Below are 11,369 nucleotides of genomic sequence, written 5' to 3' on the forward strand. Positions count from 1 at the left end.
GCTCCTGGGACTCCCTGCACTCCCTGCACTCGTAAAAACGGAAAACATGTCGCCGAACATCATGTGCAGCAACTCTGGGCTCCAGTGCAAACCAGTGGGTGACATCACACCTCGCTACATCCATCTTTATATCCAGTCCATGGGCGGTTTATAAAATTTACAGTGCGGCAAGCACCAGAAACCAAGAAAATCAATTTCACAGAAGAGCATTGAAACACAATTTGGTTTTTAAGTCCTTTTGTGCCATTGGTTGTTATTGTGTTGTCATCTTTTTTTTTTTTTACAGGGTCTGGTCAGGATCAGCCAGACCACATCTATCATTTGCATCCACATTGAGGGTAGAAATAAATTGCCTGAGGTATGGAAGGGCTACAACCCAATCTTTATAAATATGCAGCACAATTCCCAAACACTGTGTCCTATCATATTTGACAAAAAAAGGTAGGAGAGGAAATTTCTTTTGACTCTTGGATACTGTGAATACTTGACAAGCCTCCCTCCAGCACTGCCAATCGAGCAGAGGGGAGAAACATTCATGCATTCATTCAAAAGTTATGAGAACTGGGGATATTCCTCTTCAGTGTTATCCATATTTTCCAACTTGCCTCATTTCTGAAGCAGTTCTACCACTGTGGTGAGTTGAAAAAAGCCCAATCTATCTGGAACAGTCATGTGTAAACATATTTCACATAAAATACATCAATGTGAACACAGAAAGGCGCTGATTTAACAAATTACGACTTATACACAAACAAACCCAGACAAGCACACATACAGTCAAATTGCATGAGGACAAAACCTACACTGCCAAACTGCTTTAGGCATGCCGCTCCGATCTTAGTCATCATCATCATCATCATCATCATCATCATCATCATCAAAGCGTGGCATCAGTCTCCACGGCAATTTAGGCACGCAGAACACAACAGAGAGAATATGAGTCGTAAAACAAATGAAACATGGCACCCTTAAAATACACAGTAAAGAGTGGGTGACCTTCTTTCAGAAAATAAACACAGACATTACTCAGACAGCAGAATGGGGGGGGGCCGAGCCGAGGCAAGGTGCTGACACGGGTGAGGGTGGGTGGAGGGGAGCCACGCGATGAGATTTTTAGTGTGGTGGTGGCGGAGGCAGTTGAGAGGTTGGATTAAAAAAGGGAGGGGTAATTCAGAAAGGAGGAGCTGAGGGCATGCAGCGGTTTTGGCGAGTGGGAGGTGTAGGTTTAGAGGAAGAGGGGGAGTAATGGAGGAGGAGGGGGGCGAGGAGAGGAGATATATGATGTGGTATTGGGGTTTATCCAACTTCCACGAGCATGCACACACACACACATACATGAGCCCTACCTTTCACTGGCCACCCAGCTGTGTAAACACTCCATGACTGGCTGTTGGCTAAAGTGCCCGGCCAATCAGAGGGTGAGATGCAGAGGAAGGTGGGACAAGTGAACCAATGAGTCAGATTCTGGGTGTGGAGAGCTAAAGGAAAGAAAGACTGAGAGCGAAAGCATGAGGGTGACACGATGAAGAAGAGGCAGATAGGTCAGGAGTTAAACTCATCTCCCTTACTCCCTCTGTTTCCCTTTGACTCCCTGATTCTCTTGAATTTTCAGCTTCAAAATCCAAATTTGCTTTATTGGCATGGCCGTAACTAAGCACAGTACTGCCAAAACATATTGTGCAAGGTTTATAATGTAAGTATAACAATTCCGCCTTATTTTGCAACAACATATGCAGCATCAACTTTCACGCCAGCTCAACTGTAGAGAGAAGATAGAGAGGTGAAGGTTGTACTGTATGTATGTTCAATCAGTTACATGTAGAGAGAAAGAAAAAGTAACAGAGACAACTGAGAAAGACAGTTTTCTCTGGACAGGGAGAGAAACAGACAAAGGAACAGAATGAGAGAGAAGTGTCTAGTTTCAGATTTACAGTGGTGGTGGGAGAGATTTGGCCGTGTTCTTATAGCACACCGAGGACAGAGCCAGAGGAGGAGTTGGAAGACAGATTTACATGGTGAGAACAGCTCTGGCTGCTCTTGAGCAGCACACTGGACACATACTGTTCTCCAGTGATGTCTGTAATAAAAAACTACCAAATTACAACTTCAACTTCACAGTATAAACACACACACACAAAAAAAATCCACACTTTTTTTTCATACTCAATCATGTGAAATCAATGAAATCGTGTTTCCCAACATGCAAGACCCAACTTTGGTTCTTCCCAGGCCGCCTACTCACATTTTACTGTGGTATTTTTGGTGATATATGGACCCAAATTCCAAGAGGAATTTAGTGTCAAGTGCTCTCTCTGCTGTTGTGCTGTAGGATAATGTATGCACAATTTATGGACTGAGTTGGGTTCAAAATTTAAACTGAAGCTGTGTGTTAATACATTTAGACTCTCTGTTAAAACATCAAAAATTTATATCATAACCTGACAACAAATGTACTGTTTTTCTAGAAATAAAGAAAATCCACTTGACTGAATTGAACGTCCAATCCATACGTCATCACAAGGTTTCACACTGAGGTCGTATCTGTCAAACCTCCATTATTTACCTCCACAAACATTTATTCACATCAAAAACTATCATTAATTTCACTCTGTGCAACCAGTAATAACAGAGCAGAGCAGGAAATGGGGCCATTATGAGTGTTCTGTGTGAAGGTCTAAACCCCTGTAGGTGTGTGTGTGTCTCTGTGTCTGTCTGTGTGTTTGTGTGCCTCTTTTGGGGTTTTACTCCTTATTTAAGACCAATATTTACCCAGCAGCCCCAGGGTGAGATTACCTCATATTCTCCCGCCCAGCTGTGCTTTCTCAGCGTTTCCACGACAACCGGCGGAATGTCCCATCATGTTTATCTGCCTGCCAGGAAAACAGAGAGCGAGAGGAAGAAGAGGCAGCGGTGGGAGATGGAGAAGATACACTTAGGTTGGAGTGTGTATACAACACAGACACTGACTGCTTTAACACTCTTGTGTAGATGAAATAAGCACACAGGAATGCATAAGGCACTTCAAAATGCAAAAAGACAGAGGGTTACTGTTGTTACATGTTGCTGATGTGTTCACAGCTACTGAAAGTTGATCTACCAGGGAACTTCAAAAACAGATATAAAGCTGAGAACAGCCCTTCAACTTTTCTTATTTCTTGATCATTTACATTCAATGGATGACAAGAGAGAGTAAAAGCACCAAAACAAAACGGGGATTGGCTAACTCCGAAGTAGTTTATGTCTGTTTATGTATGATTCATGATGACTATTAGAACATAGTCTAATGCCCCTATTTAGTATCAATAAGCAGTATGTGAACACTTAGTTCATTGTTTATAACACACTGTAATGTCTTTGTGAGCAAATATAAGGGAATTGTGTAAATGTCTTTATCAAAACTCATCCAATGATGCAACCATAAATTGTGTATAAACAATTGATGAATGTTTAATATAGCTGTGATGAGAACAAATCCTCACAGCGTGTTATAAATGATTTATTAACTGCTTATGCATGTGTACAAATTATTCACAGGTGTGTTTTAAAATGTTAAACTAAGACATATCGTAACTATCTGTACATACACCAGGTATAGAGGCTTCGTATGACGAGTGGTTGTAGATAAAGTGCATTAACGAATACTCCTCAAAAATGTCTGCTTATGACCACATTATAATGTATAATAAAGTGTTACCATACTGGCTATAAATGTCATTAAAAAACATCATAGGTTTGACCTTTTAAACATATACCTGCATGAATTGCAATTTCCCTTACAGTGCAGATCTCTGCCATACATGCATGTTATTCTGGGATCAGTCGTGACCTACAACCTCCCACATAGGACAACCCAAAGCAGAATTTATCCACAGGGATTAGTCATTTTGTTATACTTTTAGTCAGATCAATTATCTTGGTCCAGTTTTGTGAGGCTGAAAGTTGGATTTAATCAAGCCTCTGGAACAATTTGTCATCATGTGAGTGAGCTATAAAACCACCAGCACTACATTGGCTGAATTCAGCAACTTTCAGAACAGCATAGCCCTCCAACTCCTTCAACCACAATAGTTTAGTTGCCCTTGAGTGAGTTATTTAACCCCAAGAAACTAAAACTCTGGAGGCTGTTTTGGCAGCCCACAAGTCTGATTTCGGTATCAAATATAACCCTTCCTTCTGCCTATTCGGTTATTAGGAAGATCAATGTTTGCCTGCATTAAAGTAAAATTGTATTAAATTTGAAAAACTTTATTGGGTTAGCCAAGAAGGAAATTCTATTTGGCAAGTCAAATGTGGAGCTGATGTCCCTCCACACATAATCTAACAGCACTGTGAAGTAGTTCAACAGTCTCCGCTCCCAGTCTTTTGGATACAGACAAGTATATATGTGCATGTGCTTCTACTCTCTTCAGCATTATAATTAACAGCAGTCAATCTTTGCAGGTTATAACCAAAGCAATATGTGCAATAAATTAGACCTAACAACTGTTCACAGCTGCATTTCCTCTGCACAAAATGATATGTTAGACACATGAAGCTTGACCATAAAGAGGTGGGGAAATTATCTACCAATTGTTTCACTATTGGTTTTCAGAAATGCATGAAAAACGCTGGCCGGTCAATTTCATTGTGTTTTAAGGTTGGTTTCAACAAAGCCTTAACCAAGTGTTCAGGTCAGACTTGAATGATCAGCCACTACTCACTTTTCACATCTTTGTCATCACCACTATCATCATCAAAAACAACAACAGCAAATTTAGTCTCACTAATGCAGACTTCTTCATGACCAAGCACTCTCTCCAGAGGACGAAAGCCCACAGTTACACCAATGTCCTTCTCAGCAGTCCCTGCAGTGTGGACTCTGTCCTGCCATGGAAACGGACAGCTATTTGCTTTAATTTGCAACAGAAAAGCTTGTGGTGTATAGTGACTGTTAGGGAATGTTGTATTTGGTCTTCCCCTGGCCTGTTTAAGTGATAAAAGTGTCATTATTTAGCCTCTGAAGCAGAGAGGAAAGTGCAAACAAGACTGTATGACCCTCTGTCGAGAGACTCCGTTCTTCAGAAGCTCATTAAGGGCCTCCAGGAGGACAGCGCATCAATTGGCGGGGCCCTGCAGCTTCCTCTCGGCCTTTTTTTAAGCCTCTCTCCTCGGATTCAACGCACTCACCGGCCGACTCACGGCAGAAATGGACTCAATTCAGAGCTAGAGGGGGTATGAAAGATGTCGCGCTGTGAGGTGGCATAGGCGACTTATTAAAACAGCTGGAAAGGCCTTTGGACTTGAGCCAAATAGGATCTCACCCTGTCGTGCTCTGACCGGATTTGGAGATGGCTGGATATACTTGTTGAGATGCTCTCCTGCTTTAGTGAATGATTGTAACCAGTCCTGAAAGCTTTGATTTGCGTCAGTTTTTGCGCTTGACTGAATAGCAGAGATATTATAAGAGGCATAATCTCCGTGAGACTGCAGTTGGGGACTGAATATGGAGATGCAAGGTCGCTTATTGGACTCTACGTTAATACATTTTGTCAATGAAATAAACCTGATGGATTTTCCGCAGAAGTACGCTTTGGGACCAAAACAGCAGGTGGATGATAGCCCTTCTAGTCCGAACAACCAGTCGCGGCTGAGCGACTCGCCCTGGAGCCGGGACCTTGAGGACGGGGTGAGCACTGCGCAGCATCTGGTGATGGGTTCACCTAAGTACTACAGCCGCGGGGCGCACGGGCGCACACAGTCCAAACGGAGGCGGATCATCACCGTGGTCCAGCGGCAAGCAGCCAATGTGCGGGAAAGGAAGCGGATGTTTAGTCTGAATGAGGCGTTTGATGAACTAAGGAGGAAAGTTCCTACATTCGCCTACGAGAAGAGACTGTCCCGCATTGAGACGCTCCGCCTGGCCATCGTCTATATCTCCTTCATGAAGGATCTGCTGGAGAACACCTGAGTCACAGTAGTTCAATATAAACAGGGCTGTATTCGACAAAGACACAAACATTGACGAACTGATGAACTATTTTAAATGTTCACTTTTTATATCCAAACTGTGATATAGGCCAGTCTCTGGAATCATAGATGTAGACTACAGGATTTTAAAGAATATTTTAGACTATACTTTTTTCTTATAAAGTGTCAAGCACATTTTTTCTGAGAAAAATATATCAGTGACAACATTTTATTGTTATATTAAATTATTAGACGTGACATAAATACGCTGAGAAAACCTCTTTATTATATATAATATTATTATTGCTTAAAAAATAAAGGTATGGGTATGCATAAGTAATGTATGCGTTATTTGCTCTGCATTTCAATTATAAAGAAAACATACAATTAGATTTAGACTCGTTTAGGCCAATGTGTAGGAATATCATGTCATGATCGATCATGCCTCATTTATTTTGTAGGCCTATTTAGGAGACTGCATCCAAACCCCGTTTAAAAAGTAAATGATCATAATCTGTACACTTTAATACAACTTTCATACATTCATTAGAAGATAGGCTTGGCTTATATAATATTTTCTTAAGGATTTTTGAGTCAGAGTGCAGTGCGAGGCTGAAGACTCAGGTGAGTTTTTTCAGCACCTTGGAGAGCGAAACGGACGCTGGCCTCACCTGGCTCGTCGCGGATCAGGTGTGGCTGAGAACAAGAGCAGCCAGAGGTTTTCCTCAAATAGAAAAACAAACAAACAAACTATTTATTGGCCAATGAAAGCCCTATCACCTGCGCCACGTGCTAATGAGGGTTATGCAGTGGATTTGAATCACAAATCCGAGGCTCACCATGAGGCTGGGTATAATCTTTGTCACTGAGGTGTGAATTGAGTCAGAGATATGATGAGAGAGAAGAGAGAGACCGAGTAAACAGAGTGGCAGACCCCCAGACATGCACTTTCTGTTAAAGACAGAGATAGGCTTTTTAGTGCAGGCCCGAAAGGCGCTTGTGGCGCAGTCAGACCGGACCTCCTTGTGTGTCATCATCCTTCATCAGAGGTGAGGCCTCACAGCTGGTAACTCACACCACAAACCACCTCCAAAAGTTGCCAGATCTAGTTTCAGCCACATGTAGAGGTAGGCTATTTCTGCTGGATTTTCATATTATATTCTCGGCAGGCCCCAGAGCTGGGTGGTCATGTGTGCGTGTTTAGGCTCTGTGTGCACGAGTGGGTCTTTCTCTTTCCCCTGTCCATCTTTATCACATCCAGTGTTTGCATTACGCTCCAGCCGTACACCGCCTTAGCGACCCCGCTGTGCGCAAGGATCCGCCCAGAGAGCTCCCTGGGACGGCCCGTCTTTTAAACCTGAGCCGCGGTGTTGAGATCCCTGCGGGAGTCAGACCCATTTAAGCGCATACCTCAACGCGGGGCCGCTGACGGGAAAATAAACACCTCGGTCTGCTTAAGGAGCAGAGGCCTCCTGCTGTGACAACCTCCTGTGTTTCAGTAGGTCTGATATTCACCGCCACCACTGCTCCCATCTCAGGCAGTGTCTAGACACGTAGAGAGAGAGACTTGTGGAAGAATTTCTGTTATGTCCTGTTACAGCTGATGGACAGTTTTCATAGATTTCTATCTTCACGTTGTTGATCAAACTCTGGGTAACAAGATAAGGGTTTGGGGACCGTGGCACAACTTTATGTACTTCACTTTTTTAAGTGAAACCAAATAAGAAATATAAATATCACCTACATCAAGATGTGCAGGTGAGACAGGAGCCTTGTCTGGTGATCGGAACATGAAACGAAGCAGATTTCTTTCTTGTCAAAAATAACTTTATGGACTTTCAAATGAATTAAAAATACTCAGTTTCATTTTGAATAAAGTCAGCAGAGTATTTGGAAAAAAGGAGTATTATGCATTTGAGGCAATAGGGTGGGGTGGGAGAGGCACGATTTATCCCTAAAGGAGGGACAAATCTTGTTCTTGCACAAAGCTACACCTACAGTATGATTCAACAACACCGCCCCTACATCATAAATACACCCCCGTTTCCCCGTCTTGTGTGAATGAGCCTGAATGTCTTATACTCTATCCCTGATATTATAACCAGTCCTTTCCTCCTGCGGTATTATGTTACACCCCTCCTCACCCAATCACAGCGCTCCCCAAAATCCTCCTGTCCGCTCCCCGCTATAAGAGCCCTGGTCGTCCCAGTCTGGCACACACCTCTCCCTTTCCGTGGCGCACGAGATTTACCGTGATATCAGCCCACACCCATATTGCAGACCACACTCATTATTACCTGTAGTGTTTGTTGATGTTGTAACCAGTTCAGGGGATACGGGTCAGGGGTTGCAGGAGATCATAACGGTCCTACAGGCCATAGAAAAGTGTTGGAAAAGACGATGCGAGAAGAGGACTCCTCCCCGATGGACAGTGCGGGAAACAGCGAGGAGGAGACCGACCGTCAGCTGCCGCGCAGAGGCGCGAGGAAGCGGCGAGCGACACGGAGGAGCGCGGACGAGGAAGAAGATGGGGATTTGGAGAGTGCGAACCCCGGGAAGAAGAAATGTAGGAAGAGTTGCGACGGCGGAGGCGGCAGCGCTGGGAGCGGCGGCAGCGAAGGCAGCAGCAGCCCTGAGCCTTCCTTTGATGACCTACACACACAGCGCGTGATGGCCAACATCCGCGAGCGGCAACGGACGCAGTCCCTTAACGAGGCATTCACGTCGTTACGTAAGATCATTCCTACCCTCCCGTCGGACAAACTCAGCAAGATCCAGACATTGAAGCTGGCGGCCCGGTACATCGACTTCCTGTGCCAAGTTCTGCAGAGCGACGAGTTGGAAGCGCGAGGGACCAGTTGCAGCTACGTGGCGCACGAGCGTCTGAGCTACGCGTTCTCGGTCTGGAGGATGGGGGGCGCGTGGTCCTTGTCTACTGCGTCCCACTAGCAGGGCTGCTGTGGATGGGACAGTACGGTAAGCTGAGCTCCTTTCACTTTTCATCCTACAGGGACAGAAATCTGTACCAAGTTGTGCCAAAATGTCCCCATGCGCATTTTACGCACAGAAAAATCAAAGTAATATAGTTATATTGAACCATTAGGGATACACTGGTGGCAATATTTGTTTGTTTGTATTTACAACCCCCACAAACTCCTCCACAATTAATTTGCTTGAGTCATCTTTGTTATGAAAGGAGTAGGCCATAGGTCCTCATAGAAGATACAAAAAAACCCACCTCAAATTATACGCAGAACTTGTAAAAGAGCCAAGATATGTCACCACTTTATAATATGAAATGTATACATCATACTACTTACAAGTGAAGGTGGGGGTTTTAAGATGAAAATATGCACAACTTTGTCTCCATTTGGTCACAACCAGGTTGCAACATTGCACATATTCAAATGTATTAAGACACAGCCTACAATAAGTCCTAGAAATTTATAGTTATCTTCTTTTCATAATATTTCTTTCACAGATTATCCAGACTGAAGGACCATTGGATCAGTCCGATTCTTCAGATAGACTGAAACAGGCAAAACGCAGCTGAGGCCCAGGCCCAGCCGCTGTGCTTCAGGCCTCAGAGGAGAGCGGGCTTTTCATATTTCCCGTTGCATGGACTGTTATATTTGCAAGGGAGCACTTATGGGACAGGACGGATATGAAGAAAGACCACTGCGACTATGAATGTTGTAAAAACAAAATGAGCTCTGAGGAACTGCTCTGTTTTGAAACATGAGAGAAAAATGACAATTCATTTCACATTCCCTGTGACAGTGTTTCACAGCAAATGAAGTATTTGTATTTATTTTTCTACACAGGTTCGAAATTCATTTCCCCCCACTCAAATAAAAGTTATTTATTTTGGGATATCACAGAATGCTGAATGGATCTGGAGTCTGCACATTTTGAGTTTTGTAAATATTTGCTAATAAAAAATGAAAGTATCCTTCTGGGTATATATTCTTTATAAAACTTAAGATGCTCAATAAAAAAAACTGGTCAGTTTGAAGACAATTCACTTATGAGGGCACTTCATTGACACACAAGAATTGTTTTAAATACCTGAAAATTTTGAAACAAAGTCGTTTCCCATAGTCTTAGCACTTCAGGCCAATGAAGATAGTTTATTTTTACTGGTTGTTGCTGAATCCCCAGTTAACTAAACCACAGCGGAGGGGGCAAAAGAAAACAACTCACACCCGTGGCTTATTCTGTAGTGATTTCTTGAGCTCAGGGATCTGGGAAAGCCATAATTAGCCGGTGGTCTGTTTGAACAGGGTGAATGTGAAGCTGTGGGAGGCATGCATGATATTCCCAGATGTCCTCTGAGCCACAGGTCAGCATGGGAGTCTCCTGCAGGTGCTACAGCAGCTACCCCAAGAGCTTTGACAGATAAAAGGGGTGGATACGGGTCATACTGCAAACTGGATGGACCGTGTGATTGCAAATACCTGTAATTATGATGAAACAGAACTAGTTATCCACAGATAAACATCATATATAATCAAAACAAGACTTAATATAGTAATATAATGAGGAAACAAAATAATCTTAATCTGTATATCAAAACTGGCTTCACACAGTAAACTTTTCATGCAGCTTTTGATTTAAAAATTCTAATTGTTAATTTCTAATGGTTAGTATTGTTGAGAAAGTACACTATTCAAGTATTGTACTTAAGTACTATTTGAGGTTTACTTGAGGATTTCCATTTTCTGCTACTTTGTACTTCTACTCTATTACATTTCAGAGGTAAATATTGTACTTTAAACTTCACTATACAGTATTTATTTGACAGCTATAGTGTATAGTATACTAGTGATGTGATCAGTTTATAAAATATGATGCATTAAACTGAAAGATTATATGATAATGCAACAATATTAATGATCCAATAATATAAAAGTATAACACACATAGGGTTCATTCTGCTTTGCGAGTACTTTAACTTATACTTTAAGTACATTTTGCTGTAAATAATTCTTAAAAATTCTTTAGTAAGATTTTGATTGCTGGACTTTTGTTTGTAGTGGACTTTTCTGCAACTTCTACTAAGGTAAATGATCTGAATACTTCTTCTACTACTGCTGGTTGGTTCTTCCACAGATCAAGTGAAATGAAGAGAGGTTGTGCCAAAAAAAACCCTCACTTTTCATTTAAAACTCTTTGTATAAATGTGACGGCCCTCTGGCTTCCCCATAGGAATGAAAAATGGGACAAATGAAATGACTTCTGCAATATGGACATTAAGGGTCATGTAGACATCAGCTCTCTCTTCATTAGAGGCCACACATGCCATCAACCTGCAGAAAATGAATCCTCTTGAGCAAAGTAAAAAAAGTCTGTTCACTTGGCCAATTGACCATGACCTCTCTAAAAGTTCTCAATTAATATGATCGAATTAAAATATAAAATAA

General features: G+C 42.4%; 2 protein-coding genes across 2 annotated transcripts; both read left to right on the forward strand.

The window, feature by feature from the left end:
- The first annotated feature begins 5,488 nt into the window (after positions 1 to 5,488).
- LOC137198650 (fer3-like protein) lies at positions 5,489 to 5,947 on the forward strand. Its single transcript, XM_067612521.1, has one exon. The coding sequence runs from the start codon at positions 5,489 to 5,491 to the stop codon at positions 5,945 to 5,947; it is 459 nt and encodes a 152-aa protein (XP_067468622.1).
- A 2,217-nt stretch (positions 5,948 to 8,164) lies between these two features.
- On the forward strand, positions 8,165 to 9,898 carry twist1a (twist family bHLH transcription factor 1a). Its single transcript, XM_067611187.1, has 2 exons — positions 8,165 to 8,922; positions 9,428 to 9,898. The coding sequence occupies exon 1, from the start codon at positions 8,347 to 8,349 to the stop codon at positions 8,893 to 8,895; it is 549 nt and encodes a 182-aa protein (XP_067467288.1). The 5' UTR covers positions 8,165 to 8,346; the 3' UTR covers positions 8,896 to 8,922; positions 9,428 to 9,898.
- Positions 9,899 to 11,369: the final 1,471 nt, after the last annotated feature.

This window comes from Thunnus thynnus, chromosome 15, assembly GCF_963924715.1.
Source record: "Thunnus thynnus chromosome 15, fThuThy2.1, whole genome shotgun sequence".
NCBI lineage: Eukaryota > Metazoa > Chordata > Actinopteri > Scombriformes > Scombridae > Thunnus > Thunnus thynnus.

What these genes read in the sequence shown, in the direction of transcription:
- LOC137198650 (XM_067612521.1), top strand. Translation starts at nt 5,489, where the DNA reads ATGCAAGGTCGCTTATTGGACTCTACGTTAATACATTTTGTCAATGAA.
- twist1a (XM_067611187.1), top strand. Translation starts at nt 8,347, where the DNA reads ATGCGAGAAGAGGACTCCTCCCCGATGGACAGTGCGGGAAACAGCGAG.